This window comes from Bidens hawaiensis, unplaced genomic scaffold, assembly GCF_021521415.1.
Source record: "Bidens hawaiensis isolate Kalapana, Puna unplaced genomic scaffold, B.hawaiensis_p1.1 tig00006913_1, whole genome shotgun sequence".
NCBI classification, from domain to species: Eukaryota; Viridiplantae; Streptophyta; class Magnoliopsida; order Asterales; family Asteraceae; genus Bidens; species Bidens hawaiensis.
The window spans coordinates 30,624-51,009 of record NW_027491474.1 but is presented as its reverse complement, the minus strand read 5'-3'; the positions used below and the strand labels follow the sequence as shown (position 1 = coordinate 51,009).

The 20,386-nt window shown below is 33.9% G+C and overlaps 1 protein-coding gene and 1 pseudogene across 2 annotated transcripts; both read right to left on the bottom strand.

The window, feature by feature from the left end:
- Window positions 1-12,079: 12,079 nt before the first annotated feature.
- Window positions 12,080-14,401, bottom strand: LOC143633829 (laccase-4-like; annotated as a pseudogene). The gene is made up of 5 exons (XR_013153741.1): window positions 14,295-14,401; window positions 13,929-14,080; window positions 13,598-13,841; window positions 13,350-13,478; window positions 12,080-13,134 (listed from the first exon to the last, which is right to left on the bottom strand). The product of XR_013153741.1 is annotated as a laccase-4-like (transcript).
- A 3,754-nt stretch (window positions 14,402-18,155) lies between these two features.
- Window positions 18,156-19,837, bottom strand: LOC143633874 (cold-responsive protein kinase 1-like). The gene is made up of 5 exons (XM_077102096.1): window positions 19,768-19,837; window positions 19,373-19,705; window positions 18,915-19,143; window positions 18,681-18,831; window positions 18,156-18,525 (listed from the first exon to the last, which is right to left on the bottom strand). Exons 1-5 carry the CDS (start codon window positions 19,835-19,837, stop codon window positions 18,172-18,174), a joined length of 1,137 nt encoding a protein of 378 aa, XP_076958211.1. The 3' UTR covers window positions 18,156-18,171.
- Window positions 19,838-20,386: the final 549 nt, after the last annotated feature.

The following is a 20,386-nucleotide window of genomic DNA, read 5'->3' as shown; positions in this document are numbered from 1 at the left end:
GGCTGACCCTACAGAAAGATACTGTTTATAAAGAAATAATAATTTGTATTCAACACTCCAAAACACTTTATTATAAAATTATGGTACCTGCACTGCTTTGCACTTGAGAGATTTGAACATTGATGTAGCCGGCTGGCAAGCCGATGTTTAGTCCTCCTGAGGCGTAAAATGTTAATTAACAAAGATGTAAATCATTTGCATAGATAAATTTAATTTATATTACTTGGATGCTATCCTTGATGATCTTTTGTATCATTAAAATCATAAGAGTATTGAATAATATAGCAATCTCCACTGTAATACTTGCCAATATCTTTCTTGGTTAATGGTGTTTTAGATTCTCCACCAATATGCCATACCTAAAAATGTTAAATAATATTTGATCGTTTTACCCAAAAGTTATGAAGCAAAAGTTAATAATCAAACCTCGAGTTCTCCATTTTCGGGAAGCAAAGGTGGAACTTCCTCCTCCACATGAGAAGTTTTTGCCTGCCGTTTGAGAACCACACCTTATTGCTCCAGCATAGCTAGTTTTTATTGAAAAAATAAAAATAAAATAAATAACACCATTGGTACCCTATTATGAATAATATATGTGGAAAAACGGGTGCGTTGTTAATGGATCGACAAATTCAAAACAGGCCGAGTCTGCAAATGAACCGAAAGTTCAGTGTGATTTCTTGAACTATTCGGTAGTAAGTTTGTTTATTTAATAAACGAACAAACATGAACACATGTGCAGTTCGTTCATTTATGTTTGTGAATGTTCGTTCTTTCAAATTTGCTAATCTTTGTTCATTTATGTTTGTTTAAGTTCGTTAGTTTACGTTTGTTAACAAAATCATTTTTAAGTTTTAGACCCAACACATTTTCTTCACACAACTTTTAACTTGTTATGTTCAGGTTATGTCCGTTCGTTAATGTTCATGAACTGTTCGTTTATACTGTTAACGAACTGACATTAACAAACACATACATGTTCATTAACGAATGAACACAAAAGCCTCGTTTGTTTAAATGTTCGTATTCAATCGTTTGTTCAGTTAAAGTTGAACGAACAAACACAAACATGCTCCGTTCGTGTTCGTTTAAAAGCCTATCGGGTTGAAATGTCAAAACAAACCATTATGACATCAAATCATCAATAATAAAAATATTTGAAAATACCAATTTAGGAGGTTTTTTAACCCGCTCAGCCTGTTTGAGATAACAAACAAATAGAGTCAAATTAATACAAATTACAATTTTTGCTACAATTGTCACGACCTTAGAAAAACTAAATATGCCCATAACTTCCCTGCAAAGTGTATATCTTGGTAAAACATACTTAAAATGAACCTATGATAATAAAAAAGAACAACCACACCTGCAAAATGTATGTCTTGGTAAAATATCCCTAGATAGAATACGAGTTCTGACCACTCTGCATCAGCCTCAATTGTAGATGTAAGTAGGTTGACCATGTGGCGTGCCACATCATCAACACCACCATGATAATGGGAATATAGCCACCTAGTCAACAATACTGGGCCCGATTCGGTGGTGTTACTTCTCTATGCAGATCCCTGAAAATCAACTCAAATATAAACATAACAATAAAAAAGGTAACATCTTATATTTAATATGCAACTTAAGTAGACTTACAGAGGGTCTACTAAATTGCTTGTGATAGTAATACAATATCCCTCGGTTATTAAGCACGAAAAATCTTATTTTCCAATCGCCCCTTAAACTTGAAAAGCGTTTACAGAGATATCCTTGTTTGATGTTTGAACCTAAACTATTGAAGTATTAGCCATTAAAGAGGATTTGGAAGACGATTTCGTGTTATGAGTCATCTATAATGGGTCAGAAAGAAGAAAAATACTTGACTCAAAAGTGGAACTCCAATAAGTTGGATGATTTCAGACTAAAAGTTTTTTTGGTTGACCCGACCAGTTTATTTAAAGCGGTTCAATTTCATGTTATGAGTCATGTTTAACGGGTTCCTAAGAAAAAAAAGAGCTTGGCTCAAAAGTGTATCTACAATAAATTTGATGATTTCAGACAAAAGTATTTTCAGACATAAGAACTTGATTTCAAACAATAAGAACGGGTCGATTTCGTGTTATGAGTCATCTCTACAACTTAGAAAGAAAAAAAAATACCTGACTTAAAAGTGGAACTCCCGAAAGTTTGATGATTTCTGACTAAATATATTTTTGGTTGACCCGAGTACCCGACCCGTTTATTTAAAAACGGGTCGATTTCTTGTTATGAGTCATCTTTAGCGGGCCCATAAGAAAAAATAGGAACTTGGCTCAAAAGTGTAACTACAATAAGTTTGATGATTTCAAACAAAGTATTTTGGGTTGACCCGATCGGTTTATTTAAAAACGGGCGATTTCTTGTTATGAGTCATCTTTAACAGGTCTACAAGAAAAAAAGAACTTGGCTCAAGAGTGTTACTACAATAAGTTTGATGATTTCAGATAAAGTATTTTGGGTTGACCCGACCCGTTTATTAAGAACGGGCCGATTTCGTGTTATGAGTCATCTCTTACGGCTCAGAAAGAAAAAAAAATACTTGACTCAAAAGTGGAACTCCAATAAGTTTGATGATTTCAGACTAAAAATGTTTTTGGTTGACCCGACCTGTTTATTTAAAAATGGGTCGATTTCTTGTTATGAGTCATCTTTAACGGGTCCATAAGAAAAAAAATATATAATTTGGCTCAAAAGTGTAACTACAATAAGTTTGATGATTTCAGACAAAGTATGTTGGGTTGACCCGATTCGTTGAATTTTAGACATAAAGTACTTTGGGTGTACCCGGCCCCTTTTGAACTGCAAAAATATACAAAAGGAGTACCTTCCCCTCTGCACCAGACTACATAACAGCTTGCACTAATTTATGAGAGTTTTGAGAAGGCTGTGTTGTTAAATTTCGGTTACCAACCAAAACACTACAGACACTTTTCTTTTTAAAATCTACATGCCTTATGCTCTTGGATCCTTTCACTTAGTGCTAGCTTCTCAGAATAATAGCTTTCTCTAAATTTTTATGCATTACCTGTAAAATAAAGCAAATAATGTAAGCTTTTAAATCTAACACAAGTAAATTGATAAAAAGATATACATAACAAAACCTGGTGAATACAAGGCTCCATTGAAGTAATAGTTTATAACCCTGCTTGAAGATGAGCATCCATTGCGTCACGCCTTCACCAACAGATTCCAGAAACTCAAATATCTTTTTAGTCTCAACATTTGAAAGAGCACAAACCTAAGGTTTTATTGTAAATTTACGTTATTGCCCTTGATAGTCAACTTTAATCACACAAAAAAAAAATAATCAATCTTTAAACTTTTAAAACATCTATCATATCACAAAAATTATCAGGTCATTTGTTTACTTTAAAACTTTTTGTTTCATGAATCAACTGAATTGGGTCAAATCAGTACAAAGAAAAATACACCTTGAGCAGTGTAACAAATTAGAACCATGATTGTTTCAACTGACTGACAGAGGTTTGTAATTTCTTCCTTAACAAAATTAGGGTGAAAGCAGATTTGAACAAACATAATAATATGAACACCCAAAGTAATGATACCTGAATGTGTGAGAACTGAGAACATAATTAGAATTAGAACTTTAATTTCATGTTCCTCTTCTTTTGCATCATCACTCAAAATATATCACACAGGAGGATTGGAAAAACCTTTAAAGACCGATCCATCGAGTGTAGGTTAAATATCAGAATCATCAAACAAACACATACCCCAAAATCAAATGGTTGTTTTCGATTGACGGCGGTTAAAGCAATCACCTTCCAGCCGCAATTCGAGTTAGCTATGAAATTGAAAGATGAATGAATGTGATTGTACGTTGTTTAAGATTCTGAGATATGAATATGTGTTGCCACCCATGTATGCCGGAACAAAATCGGAGGGGGTGGGGGAAAACAGCTGACAACTGCAGTAAGATTGAGCATACACGTGAGTTGAAGGTAACTGCTTTTTAATCTTATCGGAGGGCTGAGAACCAATCTTGTTTCTTATCAGACGGTTAGATTTAATCTTCCTTACAGGTTTATCGGAGGGATGAGAATCAATCTTGTATTCTTATCCAACGGCCAGTTTTGAATCATACTCTATGATAACCTATTAGTATAATAAGACATAACATGGTTATAAGTTAATTACTCCTTGATCAAGTACTTTAATTCGAAGTCCTTCACAGTTCACATCATCAACACCGCCTCCTTACATTAATCGAGAAAATGATTAAAAAAGATTCCGAGAACAAGGCTGATGGAGCTTAAAGCCGTTTAAATAAAAAAGAAAAAGAAAAACAATTTGAGCTTGATTTAAAATATTCAATTATTTAAAATATTCAACTATTTAAAATCACATAGAGATCGACCAAGTGTGAATATTAAATTTTCAACTCTTTAAAAAGAAAAAAAAAAAAACTACTTCCTCCGTCCCATTAAAGTGTCAATATTTTCTATTTTGTTTGTCCCCCAACTTTCAAAATTTATTAGTCAATTTCTAAGTTTACTCTTAAGACCATTTTTATCACCAACCTTTAGATTGGGTTGTTCAATAAATAACAAAAAAAATAATATTAAAAATTCTTGTATTATCACGACCCGATTGAGCAGACAACCTGGGTCACAACCCACATTTTATTTAAATATTCATTTTTTCTTCTTTTCTTTTAAACAATTTCTTTTCTATATAATTTGCTTTTCTTTAATAATTTATATTATTTAACTTAATTTAAAATTTTAAAAACACAGTCTTGTTTAATTTAATTTTATGAGCATTTCGATATAAATTTTGTTAAAAACGGAACACTTTTAAAAACATGTATTTTTTATAATATTATTATATGTAAAATTATTTTTGTTACTTGTAAAAATTCAAGTTTTTTTTTCTTTACAGAATTATGATATTTACATAATAAACATTTTTTTTTTAATTTTAATAAATTTTATAGAATAAATTAAAACCTAAATAAGATATATGTATTAAAATAATTGAGTTGGGTTGGGTTGTGAATGAAAGTGAAAAATTGGGTTAGGTTGGGTTGTGTATGTGGAAGAGAGAGAAATTAGTTTTTTATTAAAATATTGGGTTGCGTTGGGTTGCTGATAAAACTAGTCTAAATACACACACCTAACATTAATAAACAATATTGATGGACCCAATTTATAATGGCATTATTGTCATTTGTTAAGCAAAAAAAAAATTAATAATAATCATTCAATCTACCTTAAACTTTGTGTTTTTCGAACCATGACACTTTTAATAGGATGAAGAGAGTAATAGTCATATTATCAAAGATGGATCGATCTCATCACGTTAGCTTACTCCTATATGGGAGCCATGTATTTTACATTTTGATTATTCTATTCAATTCATATATTTCATACGCAACAAGTCGTATAAGTACACGATGGGCTGTAAGACTTATACATTCATAAAAAAAACCAGCCTCATCATCAACACAAGTTTCAATAGTTATTCAAATGGTTCTATTATGGCAACAAACTGTTAATCTCGTCATTATTAACATACCCTAATGTGGCCGTGTGACTGTGTGAGATAAGTATCAGATACATGTAATGAGTGGATGCGAAGGGAGAATATCAAGCATGGAGAAGCTACTTCCTTATACAAGACATATATTTATACTTACACGTGGCATTTTGTACTATTCTCTCATATGACATATCCAACATGTTATCAGTCGACAAAAGATTATCAGTTGGGTGTGCAAATATTGGCGCATAGTATTGGTCTTAGATAGTGCGAGCCATACTACTTGTCGTTGGTGTGTATCAAGTATAGATAGTATGACATGTCAGCACCAAAGCGACATTAAGGCTATATATGCCCTTGGTAATCCCTAACACTCTGTTCCCGAGTTTAATAGATAGAAGAAAGGAAAGGAAATGAAATTAATAAAAGAAAAGAAAGAGATGGAATAGAAAACATAGAAGTTACTATTGTGTTCCCGAGTTCAGAGGAAATGAAAAGAAATTAAAGCTTTCATGTGTTCCCGAGTTGAAAGGAAAAGAAAGAAAACTTACAATTTTACAACTATACCCTTGTTCCTTATAAGTATTCACTTATCCTAAAATAAATAGGATGGAGGTATCTTTGTAATTTGAATTTGGTTAATCTTGTTCAACTTTTCTTTCTCTCCAATTCTTTTCGATTTGGAAAGATTTAGAGTAGGGTCAATTTTCCTTCCAAATTAATTCCTTTCTTTTTGTTTCCCTTCTTAAAAAAACTCAGGAACACCCTTTTTTCTTAATTCTTCTCACTTTCTTTTCCTTTCCTTCACTAAATTGGACTCGGGAACAGAGTGTAAGTCATGGTAATTTAACAGATAAATTTAAGTCTAAACTAAGTCAAAGTCGGATGCGAATCTTTGACAAGATGAGTTGTCTGATAAAATGATGTTCTTTATTGGATAAAAAATTGACCTTTTTGTAGATTCTAGGAGATCATGAATCAACCAAACCATCACAAAAGAAGAAAGAATTGAAAGGGAAAAACAAAAGAAACTAGATTTTTTTATTAGGGTTCTACTATTTATCGATCTATATACCGATGTGTTAACATCGACCCGAAGTTTCAAGAACGACACAACCCCATGTTCTATGTAATCAGTTTGTAATTTACAATATTGACATATTGATCTTTCATACAAACAAATACTTTGACTCTAAATTAATTTTCTAAATAATTACAATTCTAACCTAAACTTTAGTTCTCTATGTATGTTAAACTTGATCAAACAATTAGGGTAAACATTTTTGGAGCAGATAAAAAGTTGATTTTATTTCATACGGTTAGATATATTTATAGTTTTGTCGATGCATAACATGAGGTTGGTCTATAAAGTTTATGACAACTAGTTTACTTCAGTACAAATTCATATGAATATACGGTAATATCTCGTTACTCAATCCTTCATTATGGTAAAGGCCTAACGAAACTTTCACCAACATTGTGTTTCACATTAAGAAACACACTTTTTGACAACCTAAATTTTAATTTCTTTATCTAACTTTTAAGATTCTTTTGACAATATATAAAAGGAAAATTGGTTTTAAATAATCCCAACTATCACCTATTGGTAAATAATAGGCCCAACTTTGCTATTGGTTGGTGGCGGTCCTAACTAAAGGGGTATTTGTTTTTAACGGGCCGCGACTAACGGATGTTAACCCCGTTAGTGCTTTGCTGACGTTGACCTTCTTCTCCGGCCGGAAACCTGCAACTCGCCTCCATTCTCCCTAATATCATCACACCGTCTCCCTCCCTGTTCAAAACACATCGGAAATTTGAAAATGAAGTACATTACATCTTCTTCCATGGCCAATCCCTAGATATCAAACCCGATCTTATTTTCAAAAATTTGAAATCAATGTTACACAATCTACAAAATAAGCATAGGGCTTTTGTTAAGGGGGGTCAAAACGAGTCGAATGAAGTGTCAATTACCTCGAATGCCGCACGATTGACGAGGGTGGACTTCGCCGGAGACAACAACGGCGACACGTCGGTTTGGTTTCGTATGAGGGGAAAGATAGGGAGAGTCGGTGTAATGATATTAGGGAGAATGGAGGCGAGTTGCAGGTTTCCGGCTGGAGAAGAAGGTCAACGTCAGCAAATCACTAACGGGGTTAACATCCGTTAGTCGTGGCCCGTTAAAAACAAATACCTCTTTAGTTAGGACCGCCACCAGCCAAGTGCAAAGTTAGGCCTGTTATTTACCAATAGGTGATAGTTATGATTATTTAAAACCAATTTTCCAATATAAAATCACCCCTTTTTAATTCTAACAATTTTGATGAGATCTAGAAAGATATGCTAAACAAACATTTAAATGAGTGAACAATAGAACATTTAAAAAGCCAAAATTATAAGGAAGACAATTTTGGTTTAGTATTATTATTTTAAGCTAAAACATCCGACACCTTAGACTACGGTTCTGCTGACCAAAACCACATGGCTATCACCAAAACCGGCAACACGCAACCCTTTTGATTTACCGTTGACCAGCTAATTTGGAATCATGGTCAAATTTTAGTTAATTTACTTCATCAAAAAATAGTATGTTGACTTTCCAGTTATTATAGTTTCTAAATCTCTTGTGTAAATTAACTTGTTCTAACCCGTAAAATCTATTTTCCACTTATCGTCTATTTTGTGAAACTCGAACTCGTACTAATTTTAAGAATATATACAAAATGCCATAAAACAATAACTTTTGTTTGTTTTAGACATTAGTTCTATTTTCTCAGCTTTATATGATCAAGTCTTAACGTAATTTATGAGTAAAGCAAAAACTATTTGTTATTACAAAATTAAGGTTTTGACTCCATATACAAAAGGTAAATATACCATAACGAGTAACCCATAGGCGTGCATATGTAGGTGTTTACGTTCTTTTTCCGACGTGAAATTGGGTATTGTCTCGTCACCCGCTAAAGAGTATAGCCTTTTGTTTGCAGTGGTTATAATGAGACGTCCTTGTCTTGGTTGAGGTTGCTGGTATCTTTTATAGCATGTTGACTAGGTGGAAAATGCATGTTTACTCTAATTAACCTGCATTTTGTTTAATTATTATGTTTGTATATGAGCATAAAGGTATGAAAAGAGGTAATAAGGATGTTTGGTATTGAGTGAACAATTGAGAGCTGTTTGGCTTTATGTTTACTTGGCGTGGAGTTCCCACTGCCAATCTCACCATCATCAAATTATAAACTTTTGCGACCTTGTTTCCGGTTCTAATTGTTACTCGTATGCTAGCTACAAATTATAATTATGTTGGATGCAAAGAAACCCGACCCGGATTCAACCATATCAACGCTTGATAAAGTTATCATACATGTTAAAATGTCAATAAAGGTGGTGGAATAGTGACACATATATTAGGCTTGTACGTGTGGTCCATTCATAAAAAATGATTTGGCTGGTTTTGATAAATTGACTTGACTCATTTATCCTGCTAAGATTACAATTATTAAGGTGGGGAAGCGATGATTGTGGCTTACATAAGGACTTTAATAGTTGCATATAAAAAGTAAAGAGCAATGTTTGAGGATAGTCTATGGCTCTAAGGATGGTAATGGGTCGGGCTTAGCTATTCCAAACTCATACCCGGTTATAAAAGTCTGTCCCAAACCCGTCGGATTTTAATCGGGTAATTACTCATCGGGTTTCCTATCGGGTTTTGATAAAATACCCGTCAGGTATACCAGGCTCAAAACCCGTTAGGTTTCTACCGGGTTTTTACAAAATATAACCAATAGATTACAAAGATGGTTACCATAAAGGTAAAATATCTCAAATAATTGACATAAACAAGTTTCGACAAATAATATATTTGGAATATAGTGTGTGTGTGTATATATAATAATAATAAGCTAATATAGGGTACATCGGGTAAATGGGTCTATGTTTTCAGGTAATCGGGTCGGGTAATCGGGTATATTAGAAATCCCAAACCCGCGAAAAATTAACTTATCCCAAACCCGTCCCAAACCCTAATGGGTCGGGTATTACCCGTCCCATTTATGTCGGGTTTGGATTTTCCCATCAGATTCGGGTTTCATTACCATCTCTATATGGCTCTATGCATGTTATAGCGCATTGTAAAATTGTGAATTTGGATCTCGCTAAAAATAGTCAAATAATAAAATTGGATGTTATTTGGGCCTAAAGTTTAGATTTGATTTTTTTTTACCGTGGATTAAAATTATAAATGGTTATACACATTTGTATATATCGGTAAAATAAATATATTAAAGTATATTACATAGCATTAAAAATTATATATATAATCGGTTTGGTGGGTATAGTAATGGAAACCTTGTTAACCATATAACCACCCGCTATTGCCGGTTTACGGAATTAAACCAGCCCACGGGTTTTTGGTACGGTCAGGAGTGGTTCGTGGGACAACGAAAACAAGTTCGGGCTTTAGGCCCACACTTAATTAAGGTCTCAAAGTCCAAAAAAACTTTATATATAGATATATTATAAGGGGTAAAATAAACACAAAGTAATGTATTGGTGTGATGGTAGGATTGGTTGTTACTAAATTGTAGGTTATGAGTTCAAAACTTGTAATAAGTAAAATTTGTTTTTCTTAACAATTGTGATGAAAATACCTCAAAATCTTGTTTCGATTTAGGCCCCGTATTCGTTGAGCCGGGCTTGGGTACAGTTAAGTTTCATAAATTAATTTGGTTATAAATAAGTTAATTCACTACTATGCACACCCCTAATCTAACACCATTAAATTGGATGGCACGAGAGAGGATGGGCCCCAACATGGATAGCGTGTATAGCTTACAAACCACATAGTAGTATTGCCGTCACCTTATGTGGGTAGGGTATATGGCTTCATTTCATATTTGCCACATAAAGTGATTCATTTTCGGCATTTATTGTATTTAGAGAACTAAAAAACAAACAAAAAGTTCTAGGGTACTTGTGTGTAAGTATTGCTAATGGTATTATAGTTTGTCGGTATTTGAGGGTAGAAATGAGATAGTAGTGCAGGATTGAGCGGTGCATAGGTCGGGGGCGAAACTTAGTGGGGGCCAAAGGTGGCCCCGCCCCCCTGTTTTTTAGTGCAGTAGTGTAAATTTTTGCCGTTTTTCGCCCGAAAATGTTTATACGTAGTATAAATTTACCTGTTTTCGACCAAAATTTTGAGCCCGGACCCTCTTATTTATGATTTTTTAAAATACATTTTAAGCCCATCAGGCGTTCTTATCCAAGCTACTGCCATGGATAATGCCCATGACCATCCCCTTCATTTTCCATTCCCTTTTTACTATATAAAAGAAAAAAGAAAAAGAAAAAGAAAAAGTTGTTGCCGGGTTTTATGCAGTTTGCACGAATGGGTAGGGTTGTTGTTGTGGCAGACACTGCTAATGAAACGTCATTGCAATTTGCAACAAGTCATTAGTGGATTCCCCTCCCTCCACTATATTAATATTATCACCATACACATACACTACATGACATAACATTCCCTACCCATGGTTTTATTCCATTCATTATATTTCCAAACTCCTTTTTCATATAACATGCGTCGAAGTGCTAGGTAACACTTAAAAAACTAACAAAAAAGTATTATGGTGCGTTTTTCGTCGATTGACCATCGAAATGTGATCGTAGAGTCTTTGGCCTCAGACTCCTTCTAACGGGTTGGTTATGGCGTTTACAACCTCTCACTCCTTGTAAGACGAGTAACAAGGTAACACAATCGAGATCACGTCGAGTTAAAAAGTCACTTTCCTTTTACAGATGCAGAGCTTCAAAAGGCCAGTCATTTGTAGCAACATGTTTGCTTTATAAGATTTTATTTGCCTACTATCCTCATCAAGATGTTTAAAGTTTAAACAGAGAATAATTTTTAACAAGTATCCACAAAACCTAATCTTAAAATGATCAGATTTATTATGGGCCATGGTGTACTATTATTTAAAGTAGGCTTGGATAATGTTATAATGGGTCCAAAATAAGAGTTTATAGAATTGGGTACACACTGTTTAAAATCCACCAAACCTTTTAAACTTAGTCTACCCGTTATAACTACATTTTTTTTCTTTAAAAGGCTCACACATTTTAATTTTAGTTTTAAATATATAATCGTCCATCACAAAACTTGGTCCCTCAGTCTCATTGAAAAGACATCACTTTACACACCTTGATACCGGTAGGTCATATATCCTTTGATGACTCAAATACATAAAATTGTTATATGAGTCATGTTGGGATATATGGTTTCAAATGCGTGTAGGTTAATTTCAACGTCTCGTAACTCGATATGACTTCCACCCCTTGATAAAACTAATGGCAATGCAAATTGTTGTCATTTTTAATGGCATAGCAGAAGAATGACAAAAAATAACATACAAAAGAATTTATCTACTAATATCGAAAATTGAATATAGATTCACTGCATAACAACAAAAAAATCACTTGAAATCTTACTATAGATCTTCCTTCAACAAACAAATTATCCCTATGGTCGATTAATCACGTTTTTTCTTCCTCTTTAACATTTAGGAAGATCCTTTGGAGGTGGTAGAAGTGACTCATTTGGTCCATTTCCATTTTCAACCAAAAAGGCCATTTTTAAGCCCCAAGTTGTGTGCACTTCCAGATGACAATGCAAGAACCACACACCCGGATTATCAGCTCGAAATCGTATGGCAACCCAACCACCCGAAGGCACACCAATCGTATTCCTCTCTACCGGATCAACAAGGTTAAATTTCTTTGCATCTTTCTTCGGGTTATAGTTGCCAATTCCCTTGCCAACACCAAAGAAATTGAAGCCGTGTAGATGAAGCGGGTGATTCTCGGCAGCAATGATACTTGTGTCTTGAAGCACCAACTCAACCGTCGAGCTGTATTTTAGCCGATAGAGCTTAGTAACATTGGATGTAGCCAAGTTTGCGGGTGGGGTCCCAGTGTAATTGAAAGTAATGGGTTGATTAGCCGGGAAATCAGTAGTAAAGACCCCTTTCTTTTTAAAGTAATGGGCTTGAAGGAGAGCTGTGGTGGGCATAACAAAAGTAACATTGTTTATACCCGCCACAACTCTACTTCCATTTCCTGCTTTACAAGTCGGGCATGGGTTGAAACACAATCCGACTGTAAAATATAAAGAATGATCAATTTTTATGGGAACTTTGGCAGGGAATCTTTTTGAATTTAAACTACGGAGGGAATCTATAAAATTGTTAGCGACCGCGGTGGCATTTTGTGGTGGTGGGGTGGTTAGGGTGGCAGAATGAGAAATGGAGCCGGTATAGTGGATGGTTGCAATGGCGGTCTTGTTGTCAACCGCGATAGGGGAGTCCATGAATGGAGAGGCAATCATCATGTATTTCCCCGGTTTCTTATTAGCGGTGATGATGACGTTGGTGGTTTGGCCCTGTGCTATGACAATCGTGTCGGTTTTGAAGGGTTTCACGTAGACTGCATCGACTTCAACCACCATGAGCTTGTGGCCGGCGATCTTAAAGAACAGTTCTTCATTGAGTGCAGCGTTAATTATGCGAAGCATGTATGATTTTCCCTTTTCCACACTTAGTTGAAACCCTCCTGCATGGCAAAAGAAAAAAAAAACTCAAGTGGTACATAACATGTTTATGTTAAAAGAGTGTATTAACTAATATGGTTATTAATTTATTATTATTATTATTATTATTATTGCTAGTAGTTGGTTAGCTCTATAAAAAAACTCTTGTTTTTAGTTATTCAATGCATTATTCCTTAATAGATATTATATAGTTTTTAAGTATTGTTTTCTTCCTTACCTTGTGTTTGACAACCATGAGCTCGTCCCGGATGACCATTAATAGTATGGTCATCCGAGACGTTAGGTGCCAACCCTGATTTCAATGCTTGATTAATCACCGCTTCGGTATCTGATTTCCACCATTCACCTACATACATGACAACAGTGTACTCGAAATTAATCATGAACCATCTTTCATATCATTTATAACTAACTGTAACTAATTCATACAAGAATTGAATGAAGTTAAGTTATAAAAATACTTGCCTAAAATGACAACTTGTTCCATATGTGGCTTAGGAAAGGGATATGGAACACCAAGTTTAGGCAAGATGACTATTGCACCATGGACTGTAGCTCTTAGCCATAGGATATGAGCATGCCATAAAAGTGTGCCGCGTTGCCCTGTGATGGTGAACTTGTACACATAGTTTTGCCCGGGCTGTATTGGGCATTGTGTTATGTATGCAGGCCCGTCCGCCCAACCAGTGCGCACTGTCTTATTCCATGCCTGCCAACAAAATCGAAACTAAGTCTCCTAGCTTTTTAGGTAAAATCACCATGATTTAGTGTGTATATATATATATATAAATTGTACCAGTGGATGGAGAGGTTATACTTGACATGGTTGACAACCTTTACGTGGATGGTATCACCCTCTCTAGCGTAAAGTGTCGGTCCAGGAAACACACCATTAACCGTCACAATGGGCTTGCTTGAGCATAAACGATTGGCGTTCTTTGTAACTACCTGCATATATTACATGATGCAAATAAACTATATCATGCATGCATGAATACGTTTTTTAATGACCGTGCATTCAGGCTCAGTGGCATGCCACTTCATAGCCCAGACAGTCGCTTTCATATGTGTAATTATCCGATAATAACAAGAAAAATTTTCTGTTGTTAGGTGTGTAATAAAGGAAAGGGTTGAAAGCTCAAGAAATTAACTGGTTACTCACATTGAATTTGTAGTGACGAATGCGAGCTTGAACTAACAACGGGAACAGAAACACGACTAGAGCTAAAGCTCGAACCCAACTTTCCATGTTGATTAATTAACTTGGTTCGAACGTGTGAGCACGTCCTTGATGGTTAATTAGAAATGAGTGATGATAGATGACTAGATAAGATCATAGTGCAAGCTTATATATGGGTTGTTACCTGCCTGATTGCTGCGATGTCATTTTTGGTTGGTTATGGTTAGGTGTGTGTGCAAACCAGCAGAGGTCGGATCACTGCTGGTAGTACTTTGATTTATTTCTTTAACTGAAAGCAAGTTTGATGTAAATCCTAATTATATTATAATATTGTTAATTAGAATAGAATTGTTGGATTTCTTCCATTTCACATAAAGTAAACAACCGGATGTCAAAGTTTGTTTAGAATGTCTGTATCTTATCAAACATATTGTCAACAAATGTGACAATTCAATTTATTTCATAAGTATTCAGAATTTTTATTTCATTATTTAACGGTAATTAAAGAGATTAAATGTGAAAAATATTAAAATGTAGCAAAATAAATACAGATAAATGGTCCTTGAGGATAAAAGATTTTCTATATTTTTATAGCGTTTATAATTAAATAAATATCTATTTAAAGTTTTGGTTATTATAAGTCATTAATGTTCAATCGGTTTTTACAAGATATTAATTTGTTTAATATCGGGCATTACACTTTCTTTAGCAAAAAACAGAAAACCATTATTAACAAAAGAAAACAACCCCTAAACATTAAATTATACTAGACTAAACTTGTTCTACCAAAAAGCTTATTCAAACTCATTTATTAAATAGACTCAACTTAATTAAACAAAAAACTGAATTGAATTCAAATACTTTCTCTTCCTTGAAAATAGCCACCACCCCAGTAAAATCATACACACTGTTGCTTTGATACCTAACTATATAAATTTTAACCATCTATATAATTTTCAAATTCCTTTTAGAGATCTTTGATAAGTGGATCTTGGGTTGGATAATAACATAAATTCACAATTGGTTGCAGAGACTAATGTGACACTTTATTAAAAAAAATGAAGAACTGAATACAAAGAACAAATACGAACTACTATTTATAAACATGTAGCTAGACTAATGAGCTGTTTGGTAGCCTTTTAGTGATAGTATTAAGAGGCTACCTCTGAATATATAGATCAGAGGTAGAATGCGTTTGGTTCACTAAAAATACATTTTTTAACGTTTCCTTTTAATGGGTAAGTTTAAGATTCCTCTTAATGATTCAACACAAGATTGCCGAACAACAACACTCTAATAAGGAAAGCAAATAGATAACTTTAAATTTAGACTAACTGAAACTAACTTTAAGATTAATATATTCCAGCTAAGATAATTACAACAAAACGGAGTGGGTTGGATTATTTATCTTAATTATTTGGTGGACCGCAATAATCAATCAAATTAGACTATTAGAGTGATGGGTCGGAAAGTTGGGCTAATATACCATTGTGACTTGTAAGTGGGCTGGAATTACAGTCGGGCTAAGTTCATAGGGATTCGGGATATAAGTCAACGAATAATATACCAAAAGAAATACGATGAAGTCCAAATAAGTAAAAAAAGAAAAAAACGAAAGGACTCGGTTTTGATTTATAATGATAAAAATGGACTGGAAGCAAATAATTGTTTAAAACTATAGTGAAATAGTCTAGTGGTAAGCTAGATGAATGAGTTTAATTTGGTCTTTCGGATCATCGTAACATAACAAGACTGTCATTCATATTTAGAAAAGTATCAGATAACATAAAACCAGCGAAAACTTAGTTAATCAATTTATTTAGAAAATGCAGACAAAGCTAATCTAACATAACCTTCAAACTTGGGGGTCTCAACAGTTGGATTTACACATTTGCAACATGGTTCTCAAAGTACAGATTCATTCATACGTTGCACAAATTGTTTGAACGTAACATAGCATCTAGCACATAGTCCATAAGATATCATATGTGTATGATAACAAAACACAAACACCAACATGCCAATCCTCAACCATGTAGCCCTTGCCTCAATGTGAGCTATGCCCGCAAAAGTCCCATAACCTATCTGCACATAACTTGATGTGCACACTAAAAGTTAGTGTTGCCGACTGGCCGGGTTTTAGCTTTCATAAATCATAGAAACGAGACTAATTATGAAACATAACATTAATATATCTTAACTCATAAGTTACTTTTAACATAAAACAATAGTTAATGCACACCATAAAGATATTGTTTAAACGTAGCATGCTTCAAACATACATAATAATAAAGAATGTTTGTGGCTAAGATCGATTAGTAAACACATGCAAGAAGGGCCAACAATCATTGATGAAGACAACGCGATTTGCATGTCTCAAATTAGAGAAAACTACATCAAAAAGTGATAGAATTAATAAAACGCATCTCGTCAAAGTTTTTCTCAAAGTATGATATGCGGAAAGAAAGAAGTCAATGACATATCAATTAGTCAGCCACTTGTCATGAAAGACAGTACTGCACATATTATAGATGTTGCACTATTACTCCGTTATTAAGTTTAACCTTAATAAGTTTTCTTATTAATGCTGTTAATGAGATAACATAATTGATGTTATTTAAAAAATTTTGAACGGCGATGGAGATTTATTTGTATAAACGACACATGTTTGCCCTAGACTTTATCCGAAGGAGAGAGGTTGCTTTTATATCTGCGAGTGTCATGATTGCTGATATACTTTTGGAATTGAACATCAAATCGTTAGTGGATCTCTAAATGATTCAAAGAGTGGGCTTGAATATCTCCTGTAGTGTCGAGCATCTCGCCTAATGATTGGATGCAAATTGACGGATTTGGCAACCTATATCAAATGCGAAAGTGCACCCATATTAGTGCAACGAATTGATCTAGTTTATTTCTATGATCTGAAATACCAATTAAACATCATTAAAAACATGTTTATGGTGTATAATGAATCATTGAATTGTAGTGTGTACAAGAGAGTGTTATTAAAGTGATTAGACACATGCCCTCATTTATTATTCAAAAAAAAAATGGTTTCGATACTAGGATGTAAAATAAGAGTCAAATATTGTTTCGATCAGGAAATCATTCTATAAAGTATTTGACAATTATTATGCATGCTAACATTCGATTCAAATGATTCATTTCCTCTCTTTTCTCAATCAAATAAAGTTTTAAAATCTTGAAATTTTAATTTTTAAAAATTAAACGAGTGGGAAGCTGCCATGGCCTTTAGAGCATATAAATGTAAGATGTTTTAAGAGCAGAAACAATTATTGTAACAAAATCGAAAGTTCATATATGTGGTATAGCACATGTTTTATTCGTTGAATTTATTCTGCTTTATGAAACGTAAAATATAAAGACCAAATTATTCAACTTTGTGAATAGGCTTGGGTAACGATATGAGAAATCGATATTTTGATGTTAGTAAAATAATTTATAATATTTTTAATTTTTGATAGCTTATATTATAGCCTAAAATAGGAAAAGGTTGGGTTTAATGTTGAAACGTAAACAGGAGAGAAATTGAAGAAAGACCAGAGCTGCGATTTAGACCAAATTTAATGTTGTCAAATCATACATCGGCTTGATATAATACCTAACTTTTGAACCCAATTTAAAGTCCTCATGTGTATGTCAATTCATCATCTATCCACGCTCCTACTTTTTCCTTTTTTATTCACGCATGTATATGAAGGGGCCAAAAGAAAAAAAATATATATGAAATGATGTCACAACCTTACAGACACCCTTGAAAACATTGATGAGTACAGTTATAACCTTATACCAAGAAACCATTCATAGAGTTGATTTCTTTTAAGGCCGGTATGAATCATCTAGGAAACATTTGTGATACGCTATAAGAGTTACTAACTTGCGGAGAACTAGTTACAAAAGGATTCACTGATTGTTTGTCGCGGGAGTTTGTTGTGTCTAGCGACTTGCCACCACTAGAGGAGGAACGACGCGGTTGGTATACCCCTGGCTCAGTTAACAATCTTATGTTAAGTTTGACCGTCTTTGAGAGCATCTCAAGTACTTGGTTCATTGAGGGTCTTTGGCTTGAAACCGCTTGCGTACAAAATAATGCAATTATAATGAACCGCATTACCTCTTCATCCGGATAATCTATTAGGTCAGGGTCAACAATATCAAGAAGTCTTTCTTCGTCTTTCAGCTTCCAAGCCTACAAATTAATATAAACCATATTGTCAAATCATGGACTCATGTCACAAACTTCAATGAAAAACACAAGTATTTGTTTTTTGAATATTAACCTGATAATTGAAAATAAATATTTAGTAAATTAAAATATATTTTGATGATAGTAAAAAATAATACATATTCAACAAGACTCAAGAGTTCCTCCCGGAAGGCCGCTTTACTGCTACTTCTACAACTTATAATTTCCAGCATAAGTACCCCAAAACTATATACGTCCACTTTCTTTGTAAGTTGTCCTAACATTGCATACTCTGGAGCCAAGTATCCCCTATCATATCATATTATATAATAACATATCAACGCAAATTTATAGGAAAATATACATGGTAGAGATAAATGAATGTTTCGTACACAGTTCCAGCTACTCTAGTGCTAACATGAGTGACATTATCTGGGAAAAGTCTTGCAAGCCCAAAATCACCTATTTTGGGATCAAAGTGTCCATCAAGAAGCACATTACTCGCCTTTATATCCCGATGCACAATGCCTTCATCGTGAAGAAATACTAGACCGGAAGCTGTGCCTCTGCATATACTAGCTCTTGTACCCCAATCTAGCTCTACTTGTTTGCCTCGTGAACCTACAATAATTTAATAACTTTACACTTATTTCACATATATAGCATTCTGGTTATCATGTTACAGGTTGTCACAAGCCTATTTATAATATAATCTAAACATTTTGTTTGATAATATTTATTTTTGACATATATAAACAAACTTAATTAGTATAATCCGACTCATAGCATATTTAAGCTAGTGGTACTTTCGAGTTTCGACATAACTATATGGAGGTTGAGAGATGTATACCGAGTATGGCAGTAGCAAGGCTGTTGTTGTTAAGGTACTCGTATACCAAAATGCTGTTACCATACTCGACACAACAACCAACGAGCTGGACGAGGTTAGGATGCTTAATCCTGGAGATCATATTAATTTCAGCCAGAAATTCTATCGTCCCTTGTTTCGATTCAGCAGAAAGCGACTTAATGGCGACTTCAGTCTGGTCTCTTAGAACCCCCTTGTAGACAACTCCAAAGCCACCTCTACCGATCTTATTTTCAGGATGAAAGTTTCTGGTGGCTGATCTCAATGAATTATACGAGAATTGTTTAACGTTGTTCGTAGCGATTTCTAGCCAACAAACAAAAGATGGTGAATTTGAGTATAATTATTTATGTAAAATAAAATGTGAAACACCTTACCATCTGCAGCTTGAGGACTTGTAGTCTTTGTTTTACATGAATCAAAAGCACCAAAACAACCAATACCCATTGCTCCAATTCTGATATTTAATTAACCCATATCTGTTCTTCAATAAAATCAAAATTGAAATTGAAATAGAAAATGATCAATTGATACCGGATGAGGATATGACTGCACTGTAGACGAGACAAAACTATATTAAATGATGAAATAATTGATGTAAACAAATCACCAATGGTTTCTTATTGGAAGGGCAAGTTGACAATGAAGGAAAGCAAAACCGCACCAAATTATAAAATATGTTGATATTTTAAAAAAGGATGAACATATACATTAATCACTGATTATCAAACACTATTATTAATTATAAATTTATTTATTCTCTTGCCAAAATATATAAAGGATGCCAACTAGTTTTGAGTTAAGTTTTAGTTTGTTCATGCAAATTGTTTTAGGTGTATTGGTTTTTATTAATCCTGACTATCATCTTTTTGTTGCTACAGGTCTGAAAACAAATTGGCAAATAACGATCCCACTTTTTATTATATTTGTTTCCAACGGTCTGCGACTAACAAAATGCTAACGGTGTTAGTTACAAGTTACCGGAAAAACGCTTTT

Coding starts and splice junctions, on each gene's coding strand:
- LOC143633874 (XM_077102096.1), bottom strand. CDS start 19,837: ATGGGTATTGGTTGTTTTGGTGCTTTTGATTCATGTAAAACAAAGACT. Junction 19,144..19,372: donor CCTTGCTACTGCCATACTCG/GTATACATCTCT, acceptor AAATTATTGTAG/GTTCACGAGGCAAACAAGTA. Junction 18,832..18,914: donor ACTAGAGTAGCTGGAACTGT/GTACGAAACATT, acceptor ATGATATGATAG/GGGATACTTGGCTCCAGAGT.